This window comes from Cricetulus griseus, assembly GCF_003668045.3.
Source record: "Cricetulus griseus strain 17A/GY chromosome 1 unlocalized genomic scaffold, alternate assembly CriGri-PICRH-1.0 chr1_0, whole genome shotgun sequence".
In the NCBI taxonomy this organism is placed as follows: domain Eukaryota; kingdom Metazoa; phylum Chordata; class Mammalia; order Rodentia; family Cricetidae; genus Cricetulus; species Cricetulus griseus.
In genome coordinates, this window is record NW_023276806.1 from 151006466 (window position 1) to 151022092 (window position 15627).

The 15627-nt window shown below is 49.3% G+C and overlaps 1 protein-coding gene across 2 annotated transcripts in view; it reads left to right on the forward strand.

The window, feature by feature from the left end:
* Positions 1 to 5856: 5856 nt before the first annotated feature.
* Nuak1 (NUAK family kinase 1) overlaps positions 5857 to 15627 on the forward strand; it is a 71653-nt gene continuing 61882 nt past the window's right edge. Inside the window, exon 1 of one of the 2 annotated variants that reach the window (XM_027392511.2) lies at positions 5857 to 6928. In XM_027392511.2, the coding sequence (XP_027248312.1) occupies positions 6686 to 6928 (243 nt within the window). In that variant the 5' untranslated portion in view covers positions 5857 to 6685. The remainder of the gene's footprint in view (positions 6929 to 15627) is intronic. The other variant, XM_027392512.2, reaches the window with a different exon arrangement.

The following is a 15627-nucleotide window of genomic DNA, read 5'->3' on the forward strand; positions in this document are numbered from 1 at the left end:
TAGACCAGGCTGGTCTCGAACTCACAGAGATCCACCTGCCTCTGCCTCCTGAGTGCTGGGATTAAAGGCATGTGCCACCACTGCCAGGCTAAAATGTGTTTCTTTTGTTTTTGATGTGACATCTGGAAAGGCTGAGTTCCTGTATGTAGCTCACACTGAATATCTATTGGGGAGGGTGTCCCTACACCTGCTCATTCCAAGGCAGGAGGCAGCTGGGGCAGCCAGGCAGGCACACCAAATGGATCATTGGAATGCCATGAGCTAACGGCTATAATAGACTCTGGAACTTAATGCTCTGGGAACAGAGAACTAAGCCTTAGCTCTGTCCGAGTGCAGGATCAAAGAGGTGACATCTTCTGCCAGGTCTCTGGGATGAGCAGGGGCTTATCATTGAGAGGACAAGGTGGGGCAGGAGGCATTTCCCAGAACTGAGAGCCTGTTGTGCAAAGGTCACAAGGCCCAAATCATAGAGAAGTGCCCAGCAAGTGTGGGGTCCCTTGCTGGGAGAAGGTGCAGCCGGAATCACAATTGGCAGAGGCTATTAGTCTGAGAGAATGAACTCCAAAGTGCTGACGTCATTCCACAAAGCTCCAGGGATGCTGTCCACTGTCCCCTCTCTGGATCCAACTCCTATCATTTCCTCCCATTTCTTTCCATCCTAGATCATGCCAAGGATGTTTCTTCCTTAGGGCCTTTGCTTATCCAAGTCCATCTGCCTTTGGGCTTTTCCTCTAGAATCTGAGATTATCCACTTGCTGATGGCTTGGAAGCTTGTGCTCCAATGTCACCTCAGTCAGCAAGCCCTCCCTGTTCCACATCATCCTTATCTGCTCCCCCTTACCCCGCCTTCCCGGCCCCTTCAGCCTCAGTAAAGCCCAGGCCTTATTCACTGCAGCTGTCTGCCATTCTCTTCCCACACACACAGTCCAGCACTTCCTTGAATGCCTGACTCTTCAATCTCTAAGCTTTCTGGCTGCTACTCTTCCTGGTATGGCATGGGTCTTGTCTGCTGTGGTGTCCTCAGTCAGGGGATTCAACACATGTCCATTTATTTCCCTTTTCTTGAGAGGAGTGCTCTTACTTTTCAGTATAAAGTTGAAATAAGGGAAAGAAGGGGCATTCAACCCCTTGCCCTGCCCCCTTCCCACATGCACAAGGAACTGTGTAAAGAATGTCAACTCTGAAGGAATAGGACTGTCAGAGCTGAGATGACAGCAGCTGGGTCTTCTCCTGTTCCACTGACTGTCCCCAAACTCTTTGTGATGGACTTCTCTGCCTTTCAACTGCCCAGTACAGAAATGGGAAGGAAAACACTAATCAGAATGATTTGTTAGAACCCTTGTATCGCCCCTATTGTTTTGCAGACTTTGTGCCCCTCCTTGGGAATGCTTAGGACCAGTAGTGAGTGTTGCAGATTTTTATTTTTATAGATTGTGGAATATTTGCATATTCATGACAAGATAACTTAAGGCTAGGACCCAAGTGAAGACATGACATCCATTTGTTTCATATAACTTTACACATATGGTCTGATTGTGTAAACATTCAGCTACTGTTGTACATGGACCAGAGCATTCTGCTATGGGATTCCCTCCCAGTGCCACTGGGCTAGTGTAATGTCTGACATTTCTCCCATGCTGCTGCCTGGGTCTTACTGTTCTCACTGTTTTCCACATTAACTCTTAGCTCCTATAACCTGCTTTCTGTTATTGTAGCGAATCCACAAGCTTATTAACTTAAATTTATTTAGGCTCACAATTTTGGAGGTTTCATTCCCATGATGGAGACTCCCCTGTTTTGGCTTGTGTCAGGGTAACACACCCTCTGTGGGGGATGCAGTAGAATGGCGGAACTGCTCACTCCATGATGAATAGAGAGGCCAGGCAGAGAGAGAGAGGAGCCCATACCTCCCTTCATGAGCACCCCCAGTGTGGGAAACCTCCCACTAGTCCCCACATCTTGAAGAGGACCAGCTAGTAGCTGCACACCAGGGACTAAGCTTTGCTACACACATCTTTTGAGGACACTTGCCAAACTCCAAGAATCTTCAACCAAACTTTAAAAATGTTTCTATTTCAAAGATGAGGAAACAGAAACAAAGAGAAGATGGCCCAGGACCACACTGCTCAGAGGACTTGAACATGGCTGCTCTTGATTCTGAAACCTGTACCCCAGTTGCCATGGTTATGGGCCACTTAGCAGGTGGGAGGAAATTAGGTTCCTGGTATCAACACAAAATTTTGCTTGTATGGATCCCATATCCAAATAGCATGAGCTCTCCCAAGCTTGGTGGCTGGAGGTCAGCTGGGTGCTGTAGCTGTGTTTACTGTTCTAGACTGGTAGCTGGAAGAAGAGGGACCATGCCCACACGATTCTACTCATTGTTAGCCCCAAAGCTGGGCACATAGTAGCAAGGCAGTATTACTGAAGGGATTTTTTTTTTCTGTATCATTTCAATAAAACCATTGAATCTCTCATACAAGTAATGCTAATTAAATCAAACCTCACCACCACCTCTAATAAAAAGCAACTTAGAGGAAGATTTCTTCTGGTTCACAGTTTAAAAGGCTCCAGTCCATGGTGGTGGGGACAGCATGGCAGGGTTCATGGTAGTGGGATTATATAGCTGGGATTACTCACATTTCTGGGGAGCGGGAAGTAGAGATCACCTGGGATAGAACTATAATAACTCATCAGATCCTCCCTGCTGTGACCTGCTTCCTCCAAAAGATTCCAGCCTCCTGAAACTGCACCAGCAACTGGGAAACAAGTGCTCAAACATGAGCCTATAGATGACAGACAGTTCAGTTCATTCAAACCATATATACACATATTATATATTTGCCCCACATATACGGATATGTTGTGCATACACATGGTTTGAATCACACACACACACTCACACACACACGCCCCAGGCAGAAAGGGCTGGGAATGAGGAATATGAATTTCTGGTGGACAGTCAGCTCTCTTCTGCCACAGTGAAGAATAAACATGTTCTCAAGTGGCTATTTCCAAGTTAGTTGTTCATCAGCTTACAGATCCAAGTTACAAATGTCTCAATCTTAGGTGACTTGTCAACCCTCACCTATCAATACAGATCAATAATATCAACTCAGGCTAGTTGTACCACAAACAGCTTGGAGCCTTAGATGGATGGTTTCAAATCCTGACTCACACTGAAAGTCATTGTCAACATAGTCAACCTTTGCAGATATGCATTTTCTCAACAGTGAAATTGGGATCCTAATACCACACACACACACACACACACACACACACACACACACACACACACACTATATGATAGATGGTATTACTGTGTTTTCTGAACACAGCTTTCTCAAAACAGCAAACATACACTTTCTTTTAAGTTGCTTTGAAAACAGCAAATGTAATAAGGTCCCGTGATGGACGTTATGCTACTCTAACCTGTGAGACAGATGTTATGACATCTGTCTAGTGTCCAACAGAGAACTAGAGGCTACCAAGCAGTATGATTAAACTGCTGACAATTCCTCTGAACTCTGGCAGGAGCCTGGAAAGAGGCAACAGTAGGCCTTACAGTAATAGCCACCATTTACTGAGTATGCTTCCTATCTTTTAAGACCCATGCCAACATGTGGAACATACTGTCACCACTGGCAGTGACACAGCTGTCCCCATCACCACTGACAGATCAGAGAAGTGACACAAAGAGAGGAGGAAATAATGGTTCAAGACAGTCACTGTGACAGCCAGGACAGGATTTGAACCCTGTTACTTTGACTCTAGAACTCAAACTCTGAACCCAGGAGCCTCGGCTGGTTAGAGGAGATGTAAACCACATATGGGCTGACAATGGCTCAGCACATAAAGGCACTTGCCATCAAGTCTGCTGATCAGAGTTTGATCCCTGGAGGCCACATGGTGGAAGGAGAGAGCTGACTTCTGAAGTTATCATCTTATGTCCATATATGTCCACATACATAAATATACAGGGTTAACACATGTAATTTAAAAACCCACAATTATCAATGCTACAGGAATCCACGTTTGGCAGGACATGACAGTGTGCCACGCCTTGTAGTTGGGTTTACCTCCTTCCTATCTAATGAGAGGTAACCTGGTATCCGTAGAGCAGGGGCAGGGAGGGCTTAAGTCTTGGTGCTGTTGTTGCCCAGTACAAGCTAAGTCACATTAGGCCAATTTTAAAACATTTCTGATAGGACTGCCCCAAGTGAAAACACCATGGCAGCTACCTTCCACAGCACTCATTGCTGTAAAATAGTTACCAGCATGTGGTAGGTTCTGTCCATTCAGCAGATAGGATGAAGCCCTTGCATTTGAGAGCAATGCAGTTACAATAGGCTATAGCACTGTAACAAAGAGACACACCTCACTGGCTGAACACAGCAAGAGTATTCACTCACGTGACTTTTCCTGGGGACCATTCTGTTTGCCCAACAGTCTCAGTTGCCCCCACTCTGCACTTCTTGAAAAGGCGAGGAGGGGGCATGGCAATTTCCTCCATAGCTATTAATGCTTCCAGGCAGAAGAAAGAGTGATCATTTTTGCACTGATTCTATCAACCTATGCAAGTTATATGGCCACATGTAATCTTGAGGGAGTGGGTAAGTTTCCTACCTTGTCCAGAGGGACAGAAGGGAACAGAATACTTGCCGTTTTAACTGCCAATACAGACACAAGCTGTTTACCTGAAAACCTAACCAAACCCAAACGAAAATCAACCAGGGCTGAAGAAACTAAAGGAGGTTAAAGCATTTGACCTAAGTCACCCAGCCAGTTCAGTGGGGACCCAGGACTCTACCTGTATGCCACTAACTTGTCTAGCAATCTACGTGTATGTCTACAGACTGTTTCAGGATGGGGGCAGGGAGTCACTGACAGGGCTGGTGGGACGAATAGATCAGAATAAACACAGCCTTTGTGCTTGTCTTATGTGAGTGCTTTTAAGGAAGGTAAGGGCGGGCAGAGGGGTTTCGGGCATCTGTAAAGTAAGTAAATAAAGTTTTGAGATAAGAATATCAAGTGCAGAACGGAGCAGAGGAATAAGGGGTGATATGAGCGGGGTATTTCAGGCCATGACTCTGGCAGCAGGGAGGGGGTTCTCCCGCAGGCAGGCTGTTGCCTGAGTTTGGTGTAAGGTGATAAGTAGACAGGAGGCATGCGGAGGGAGGGAGGAACCTGAGGGGTGCGGAGGAAGCGCCAGCGCGGTCAGGCAACTTGCAGAACACACCGGTCGCTCTTCCTACGCTAGTCTGGAACACTGTAATTTACATGAAATTACTTAAAAAAATTTCCTAAGGCTTCTAAATGTTTCTTCCCTTCATCTTAGAACCAGGACAGCCTGGATGCAGCTGGGAGGCCTTCCTGCTTGACCCTCACCTGGCGGGGTGAGATCTAGCCTTTTTAGTCAAAGGAAAATTCCCATCGCCTGAGGGGGTCAAGAGGCTAGCAAGCGGCCTCTGGCTTGGGCAAGGAATTGCTCGGCAGGCCCAGGCCCTGATCCATTCCAGATCCATGTTTTGTCCAACTCGGAAAGGGGCCTTCTCACTGTTGCTGGTCACCTCAGAGACCCAGCTCCATCCCGGCCCCCACCTCTCCTCCCCTCTTTGGCGGTTGTCCCTGCCGGGGAGACCGGCGCCTGGGCGAAGGGCCGGGTTCCTCCTTCGAGCCTTCCTTCGTTCCTGACTCCTCCTTTCTCCCTGAGAGCCTGGTGCGAGTTCCCGCAGCATCCCTCCCGGGGACTTTCCAGGTTCCGCTGTGACCCAAGCAGGGCGCTGCCCGGGCCGGAGTTGGGGGCCTTCAGGGCCTCGGCGGCGGGAGGGGACCGTGACTCACCGCCGGTAACCCAACACCGCTGAGCCTCCTTTCCCCGGCCTCCCCCCAGCTCTCGCGGGCCTGGGGGCGGCCACGATACCATAACAAACATGAAGGGTGGCCCAGCAGGGTGCAGCCCCGGGCCACGACGCGCACGCCTGGGCCGCCCGGACTCGGTACGCAGTCGCCTCTGCGGCCTCAGGGCCCCGCGAGCTTTATCCGAGGCCGATCGGCCCAAGCCAGAGGCAGACCGCTCACTGTAGCTGCGGAGGGTGAGCGCGGGACGCCCGGGGAGGGGGACAAGCGCCCCGAAAACCCCCACCCCACTCCGGGACGCGGACAAAGCATCCCGGTCTCCCCGGGCCTGCGCCGCGCCGCACAAAGGGTGAACGACGACGACGCGCACCCCGCCCCTCCCTGCGCGGTGGCCCGACGCGGAGGTGGGGACACCCGGACGCCCGCCCCGCGCTCCCCTCCCGCTCCGCCCCGTCTGCGCGTCCTCCAGGCGCGGGGGCGGGGGGCGCGGCGCCCCACATAACACTCCCTCCCTGCGCTCGGAGCCACCCTCTCCCCTCCTTCCCGCGAACACCACCGCCTCCCCTGACACCGTCGCCACCTCGCCGGACGCTCCGCAGATTGCCGCGGCGGGCGGAGGGGGCGGTGCGCCGAGCGTGCGCGCCCGGGGCGCCAGATGTGCAGTCGCCGCCGCTAGTGACCCAGCTGCAGCCAGAGCCAGGTCGGGTTGTCTCAACAATGCTGTGGGGGCGACCTTGAACGCACCCTGGTTTCCCTCAGCGGGGACCACTCCCAGCCCCTGTGCCGGGTGCTGCCCTCTCCAGCCCGGCTCGCCCCGCGCTTGCACATGGAAGGGGCGGCAGTGTCTGAGGCAGGGGACGGCCCTGATGTGGAGCCGGGGCCGCCGGGCTCTCTTCGGGAGGCGGTGGCCGGGGCGACTGCAGTCCCAGCGGAGCCCAGGAAGCCTCACGGGGTGAAACGACATCACCACAAGCACAACTTGAAGCATCGCTATGAACTGCAGGAGACCCTGGGCAAAGGTACCTACGGCAAAGTCAAGAGAGCCACCGAGAGGTTTTCAGGCCGAGTGGTGAGTAGGGGAAATCCCTGGGTGGTACCCGCTAGTTTCGCGGTGGACCAAGTGGGGTCTGGGTACGCCACACCACCCGGGCTCCCTCCACCAAAAGAGGTCTGGGCAGAAGCCCCCAGTCAAACTCCTCACTTTGCTTGCAGCACCTATGACTCAGGTGTGCATCTCCGGAAACACTTGTTACATCCTGTCTGCACATATTTGGGTCGGTCTTCCCCCTTTTTATCCCATCCAGCAAAGTAGTGTTTAGGAATCGCAAACAATTTGCAGCTTTGGGAGCATGGGGTCTCCTCCGCAGACACACCTTCAGACCTTGCCGAGAGCTCCTTATTTGTACAACTCCAAAAAGACCCACATCCGTCATGAAGCTGGGCTCTCAAGGCTCGTGTCCTGTGGTTGCCCCTGACCCTCACTTCTTTCCTATCTAGCCACAATCCCACTTCTCTTTATCCTTTCATTGAGCTTGACTACCCTGATGCTGCTGTTGCTGCAAAAGAAGACAGACTGTTGCCAGAAAAAACCAAAAGCTACTGCTGAAGGTCTGAGGTTTTTGACAGTTTGCATTCCGGCCTCTGGCAAGACTGACATGGCCAGGGCATGGGTGGCCATTCAGACACAGACCTGACTTGCTTGCCTTCCTGGTCCTGGCTATAGGGCTTACTAAATTGTTCAAGGGGTCTGGCTAGCTGCCCCTGTGACAGCGGAAGCTCTGCCAGGGTGCGGAGGAGTGCTTTAAGGGGCTCAGTATTGTTCCAGCTTTGGATCACTGTCATTTTCCCCTTTGCAGAACAGGCCCTTGGAATCCACAGTGCTTGTGGCTAGAGTTGGGTTCAAAGTGACTGACTGTTGCAGAAAGGGTTTGTGTGGTGTGTGGCAGAAATGAACATGGTTCTTTGGTTTAAAACATATCAGATGCATTTTAATTGATTTAAGGCCAAAGTCAGAAAGTGTAAGACATCTCGTGTGCACTTTTGAGGGTATTTGGGGACCCACTACTGCTTGTAAACCTAACCAGAGGCTACAGGGAAGGGCAAGAAAACTGTCATAGTGTTTTGGTGTTATTTTATATTTGCATAGAGACAGTTCTGTGGAAAATGATTATGGTCAGCAAGGTTTACCCTTGTAATTGTCAAGTATGTGGCCAGCCGTAACGACCCCCTCCCATTCACTGCCCAGGTTGACACAACATTTATCACTTAAAAGGTCTGTTATCAATGAGTTGGGGGTTGGGAATTGTGTTCTTAAAATAAACTGCTCTGTCACACATGAATTCTATGGCAAGTTGCAAAGTGATTGCACAGGTGCCCTTTGCTTTCCAGGCTGAGAATTCTGAAGAGGAGAGGGTTGCAGAGGTGTTCTCTGACGACAGAAGAGCTTGAGAAGCACGCTTCATTCATGTGTTTCTCCTGAGTTGGTATTTCCCAGGCTGGGTGTTGAATAAGCAAAAAAACTAAGTGTAGCTTCTTGTTGTCTTAAAAGCTGCTGAAGAATTGCGCCGGGAAGTTGGAGAGCAGGATAATGAGAAACAGACATGGTCTGAGATGCAGGTTGAAGGTGTGAGAACCTGAGTGGCAAGGGTGCCTGTGGGATCTGTGGCACCCAAGTGTTTGGGAGGCAGCTCAGCTGTGCTGAGTCTGTGTGGCATATGCTTGCCTGATGAGCTCCACTGTGGCTTCCAGTCAGGCGTTTCTTTAGCTGTCTGAGCCCCAGGCTGGGTTAGACTTGCGTTGGTAGGCAGGCGCCTGCCTTCCTCTTTCGGTGGGTGTCTGGCTCTTTCTTTGCACAAAACTGAACATTCTGCCAGGATTTAGACTCATGGCCACTAGGGGGCGCCCAGAGAACGATAGAGCCTCATTTCTCCTCTGGGAGACCGTCTGCTGTTATTGTCTAGTTCACCCTCCCATTGTGCTATTAATTTCAGCAAAATCTCTTGTTTTATTCAAAGATTATGTAAAGATTTTTAAAGCTGGCAATAGATACAGGCCCAGGAACTGACAGTTCCCAAACTACTTCACTTCTGCATTGGACTGTTTTCTGCTTGATTGCTAAGTTGAGTGCTAGCAAGACCCTCTGGTGAACAGAACAGCTTGCTTTTAACAGATAGAAGGAGAGCTATCCTCCTGGGTCCTGCATCCTCCCCTGCTGAGTGCTCTGTTCACAGATGGCAGAAGAGCTCAAGTGAGAAACTGGAATTGTCAGGTGGAAAATTCCCCATATCTGGCTGCACAGAAAATAATGCAAGCAACGACAAAAATATTGGTCAGCATAGTGCTTGTCTATTCAGTGCCTGGTGACTCAATGTCAAGAGCAGCAAAAAATTTTATGAGATTACTGTGACATCCGCAACTTGCCCCGAAGCTTCCATTGAAGAAGCTTAATTCTGCCTGCTCTGTCTTTGGGAAGGATTACAGTTGATGCTTTTGATCCAGTCCCTTTGAGAGCATCTCTCCGGAGGAGCAGTGATGTTCGCCTGCTCTGTTAACATGAATCAGGCCCTGAATTATTACTGTGAATCAACCAGTCAGAGATGTTAGGGGAATTGGCATTTCTGCCTGCAGCAGGGGTCCTGCTCACAGAGGAGAGTCATTTCTTGTAGCTTAGAACTTCCTACCTGGAAGGGCTTTCTGGGTGAGACCCAACAGGGCACAGTATTCTCTTGAGTGCTGACCCAGGAACTTGCAGGCAGCTGGTTCATCCCTCTGCATGATTCCCCAGGTGTGGCCTCACAGCTTTAGCTTAGGCATGCCTATATGGCAGAAATTCACGTGGCTCGAGATGATGAGCCTGACATTGGGTCAGCCCCACAGAAAAGCTCTGGCCACCATTCAGACCCTTGACCCGTCTCTTATGACACTGGAGACTTTGGGAAGATATTTAAGTGTGAAGTGCCAGTTTCCTTAGCTGGAAAGCTGGGTGCCGGCAGCACCAAATCCTTGGACTTTTGAGAATGAATGTAAAGTCTCAAAGGGGAAAAATGAAATATTCTGGTGTTCCTTCCTGGTGGATTTTCTTTCTTATTCTCATTTATGATTGCATCTATATTTTAAGGCCATCAGAGAGACAGTTTGCACCAGCCAATTAGCCTTGGATCTTGCAGAGAGAGGGGGAGAAGCAAGGGAACTACTCACTTTGCCAGGGTAATTAGATTAATTAGGGAGGTGCAGGCACAGGAAGGCAAGACAGTCGACCAGATCCAGATAGGATCTGAATGTGTTTCTACAGTGTTGAATTTGGGCCCCATTTATTACACAACCTTTGTTTGGATGAAGTTTTGGGCTGGCTGTTGGATGAACTTATGGGTCATCCTACGGCATGCATTTTTTGGGGAGCCAATCCCTTAGACCTTTAGGGCACACAAAGCATTGCTAAAACAAACACTATGCAACACAACACAACAAAAAATTGAACCAAAACACACAATTTTTCAAGGAGCATTTGACCAAAATGAATCTTACAAGCATAAGCTCTTGCCAAAAGCAATTTCCTCAGCCCAGTGATGGCAAACTGTCGATCTGAGAGCTAAATGAACAAGCTGGCTGCCAGACTAGGTTATGCATGAGCATCACGTGCACAGTGGCTGAGGTGCCATGGTAGAGTCCAGGCTCAAGTCCAGTTTCCAGAGAATCAGAGATCTTGGCCAATGTGTCAGCCCAACCTCTCCCAGAAATGTTAAGTGACTGAGCTTGGGTGGAGAAACCTGATTTTTGATCAGGGATGTCTGTCCAGTGTTTGACAATGTGGTTCTCATTCTTTAAGGACTTTTAGTCTAGCAGCAGGCATGAAATACAGCTGCAGATATTGAATGAGTTCTGTCAGATGGCGTGACTGAGATATCATGCTGTCGGCCATGCACACTCACCATGTTAAATATGGAGCTGGGCGTGAATAAGCCCAAGCAGCTTACAGTAGGCTAGAAGAGGGGGAGGGGACAGTTCCCAGGCCCACTGTCATTGCTTCAGAGGCTGATCAGCACTAGCTTGATGGAATTTAGTTCATTAAAATGAGTTTGATCCTGGGCAGAAGCACCTGTTCCTGCTGTTACAACCAGAAGATGTGTGTGTGTGTGTGTGTGTGTGTGTGTGTGTGTGTGTGTGAGAGAGAGAGAGAGAGAGAGAGAGAGAGAGAGAGAGAGAGAGAGAAAGAGAGAGAAAAGAGTGTCCCTGTATATGTGTGGGTCTATATGTTTATGTGAGTGACTATGTGGAAGCCAGAGGAAAACCCTGGGTGTTATCCTTCAGTGCTATTCACTTTGTCTTTTAAGAGTGTCTCTCATTAGCATGGTAGTGGACTAGCTAGCCAGCAAGCCCTGAGGATTTACAGTGCTGGAATTACAAGAGCATGCTACCACGTCCAGCATTTTCCTGTTTTGTTTTTCAAAACAGGGTTTCTCTGTATTGCTTTGGCGCCTGTCCTGGCACTCACTCTGTAGACCAGACTGGCCTTGAACTCACAGAGATCTGCCTGCCTCTGCCTTCTGAGTGCTGGGATTAAAGGTGTGCGCCACCAATGCCTGGCCATGTCCAGAATTTTTATGTGCGTTCTGGGGCCAAACTCAAGTCCTCTTGCCTGTACAAGTAATGTATCAACTGAGCCACCTCCCACTTACCACAAAGCTGATGTTTTTGAAATCATGAGGCGTGTCATGCTGAGCCTAGAACTTTACTGACATGTTCCCTCATTTAACCCTCACCTCTAATGTGTTAAATCCTAGTTGGATCCACTTTACTGTTTACTCCACTTTACTGGAGAGAAAATAGCATATTGGTGGGCAATGAGTTGAGGATCACAACTGGACAGTGTCTCATAGGTCTGTCTAGTTGGAAACCCATTGCTACTAGAGGAATTAAGAGCCTTCCTTATGCCACACAGCAGTGACTCTGGACTTCCCACTTTGCCAGTGGTGTCAGCTGTGGCCTGATTCTTTCTTGAAGTGGGCTCTTGCTGTAGTTTAGGAAGTGAATATAGAGGCAGGGCCATGGCAACCAAGACCTCTTGGGTGTCCCAGAGGCAAAGTCACAGAGTCGAGGACTATCATGGAGGGGTAGAGATCATGTCCATGTCCATGACCTCAGAAAGCACTGGAAGTTGTTGGCAAAGGAAGGCATGGCTGCTAATGAGTGAAAAGAAGCAGAGACTCTGTAGACACACAGACCTGCCCTGCACACACCCTTTGCTAATCTATTCCCTACCAGTCTAGGGGATGGGAGGGGAGGCCAAGTATTCCTGAAGCTGTGCCTGTGTCTGGGTTTCAGAAGCCTGGGACCTGGTGACATCACAGGGCCAGTGATGTCACATTTATTCTGGGGTGGAGTGGGATGCAAGACTGACTAGGTAGACCGAGGGCTTTAATAGTTGATAGTAGTAGCAGTTAAGACTTCTCTAGTGTTAGAGGATGTTCCAGGCGTGTACTAATGGATTGGACTTCCTTGAACATCTTAACATCCCATTTTCCAGGAGAAGGAACTGAGGCCTGGTGAGATTGCCCACCTTGTGTAGGGTCACATCAGCAGCAAGGCCAGTGTCTACACCCAGAGACCTTGGTCACAACTCTTGGAGGTCAGTGGAGCTGGATGCAGGTCACAGAGGGGTTCTATGCCTGGGGGTTTGGGGTGCTGGCCTGGAGCAAGGAGGGTTTCCCGAGAGTCGAGATGTGAAAAGATGAGGAGCTGGAAGCACCTTGGGAAAGAGATGGGCAGAGGATGGCAAGGTACTGCTTCTTGGACCCAAAGCACATGTTAATAACTCGGACCAAGGAGTTCTTCACCTGGACACATACTGCATTCTTTGTTCCCCAAAGAGCCTGTTCCTGAATGCCTGGGGGTGGGGGTGGGTGCACTTCCAGGGGTGAACAAGCTTCCTTTTTTTAGTCTATAGTGAATAAGGTACCCACAGTGTGCCAGGATTTCTTGATCTCCTCCCTCTTAGGTTGTGCAGGAGATAAGCAGCTCAGCCAAGGTTCCTGTGTTGCACCCTATCTAACTGCCTTGAACCCATCTCGCACTGCCACCCACCAGAGATGCCTTGCTGAAGGCCAAGCATGAAGTAGGCCCCCAACTGAGACTTGCAGGTTGGAGCTGAGATGAATAAGTCTAACTAGGGAATATCGGACGGGAGGTGTAGCGACTGAAACTTATCTATCCTCCCTGACCTGAGGAACATTTATATTAGCTGGCAAGGAAACATGAGACTGGAGATGAATGGATGAGCAGAGCGATGTCTGCAAAGACACGCAGGCCTTCCTTGCACAAATTCCTTTGCTGTTACATTTGCTCATGCATTCGTCAGGGAGAGATGTCTATCCAGAGCTTGTCGGGTTCCTGGCTGCGGCTTCCTGTCCTCAGTGGCTCCACAGTCAGACAGTAGAGTTCTCATTCATCTTTCCCACATGAAAGTCTCGGAGAGTCTGTAAGTTATGATTTGTGAAGTATCTGCTTTAGGGCAGGATGCATTCATCATTGCGCTGGTCCAGACGACACTGGCAAGTGCAACAGTGAGAAGATCCCAGGCCCCAGGAGAGGAGGGGCTGGGCCAGATCACCCACCCATGAGTGGAGTCTGGCTGAATTGATAAAATTCCCTGGAAACAGCCCAGGAGCAGCCAGATGTTGGCTGCATGGCGAGATTCTTCAGTAAACTTTTAACTGTATGTTCAGAACTAGGGCTGGGCAGCTTCACTCATAGGTCTACCCAGGAGAAATAAAAACACATGTCCACATAGAAATGTGTTCCCAAAGGAACAGCTAAGTGGAAGGCTCACAAATGTTAACCTCCCTGTGAGTGGATACGTGAAACATGGTGTGTTCACTTTACTTAGAATATTCTTATGATCTCTTGCATAATTTTATTTATGGAGTATCTGTGGAATGTTATTCAGCAGTGAAAAGAAACAAAGGACTTCATGCATGCTGCAGCATGGAACAAACTTGAAGACATTATGCTAAGTGAAAGAAGCCAGTCATGGCAGGCCACCATGCAACATATGATTCCATGTCTGTGAAATGTCCAAAGTCAGCCAGTCCAAGAGACAGAAAGATTAGCGATTGTCCATGCTGATGGTAGAGCTGGCAGTAAATGGAAAGTGGGTGCTAACTGGTGTGTTTATTTGGGGGGCCGTGAAAATATTTTACAGTTGTGATGATGATTGCACAGCTTTGAGAGTAGACTAAAACCCCCTGAATTGTGTACTTTAGAATGAGTTAACTGAGGCCGGGCGTTGGTGAAACACGCCTTTAATCCCAGCACTCGGGAGGCAGAGGCAGGCGGATCTCTGTGAGTTTGAGGCCAGTCTGGTCTCCAGAGCGAGTGCCAGGATAGGCTCCAAGGCTACAGAGAGAAACCCTGTCTCAAAAAACCAAGAAAAAAAAGAATGAGTTAACTGAAAGACATGTAGATCTTATTTCAAGAAAGCAGTTATTTGAAAAATGTGGGATTTTGGGGCAGGGAGTGGTGATGACTGGGGAAGGCCATGTCTGTCAGCCCTCCAAGATGTCAAACCTGCAGTCCCAGGAGACTCCCATTTTATGTAAGACGCAGACAGTGGCATCCCACCCGCTTTGGGATACACACACGCACACACACACACACACACACACACACACACACACACACACACACACATATCTTGGAGATAGACTTTGTATCCACATCTCATCGCAAGCCTTGACAGCAAGGTGACCTTGGGTAGGTCAGTATATTTTAGCTTCTGCTTCCCTCTTTCTCATCAGGAGCTCCTGCTAGCCCTCAGCTGGTGGCCCATTGAGAGAATTCAATGAGATGATGTAGCTAAGTCTACTGCCTGGTATTGTATCTGCCATGCATGCAGCCAGTGTCATTGCTAGTCTAAAAGACATCTTCTGTTCACTTGTCCACTTTGTGTCTGCAGGGCACACACATCCAGCTTGGTGAAACCCAGAGGGTAGCAGTAGCTATTCTCCACACTTCCCAGCTGGCTTGCTTCCCTGTTCTGGCTGACACAGAACTCATGGACCTCTCTTCCTTCCCACTTAGCAGTCGCCTGGAGTGGTTCATGCATGTGTGCTCAAAATGGGCCCAATACTATGGGGACATTTCAGAGGAGACTGTGGTATCTTATGCAGTTGAGATACCTAGAGTTTAGAATATAGCAAGTAATTGGGCTGAAATAACCATAATATAAAATCAAGAGGTTGTGTAAGAAACCCCAGCAGTGTAGTAGACCAACCTCTGTCCACATCCCACTTGCTTCTTAGTAGCTGCAGGCCCCTGGGAGAGCTGCATGTCTTCATGGTTAGCAAAAGCATCTCCCAGTACCTCATTATTTAGAACCAACAATAGAAGGGTTTGGAAGCTTCTGCTGCTATAGTTTTATTACTGATAAGGTCTATTGAAGCTTTGTGTCAAGAGTGGGCTGAGCTGATACGGTGGCACACCCCTCTAATCCTGTGGCTTGTGACAATAGGATCTTGAAAGTACTATTACTTGAGAGAGACTGTTGTGGAGAACCTGAGGGCCTTGGCTTGACTCTCTCTGTTAAAATCCTTCATGGCTGGCAAGATTCCTTCCTTGTTCCTCTCTCCCTGCTCAGCCTTGTTTCCTCCAAGCATGTAGGTTGGAGTTTGGTGTGTACAGCCCCTCCTGTTCATCAGTCACTAGGGAAGAAACGGGCTGCTGTCTCACTAATGTTGTGTGCATGCATGGTGGGTACTCAGTGAATGAATGAAC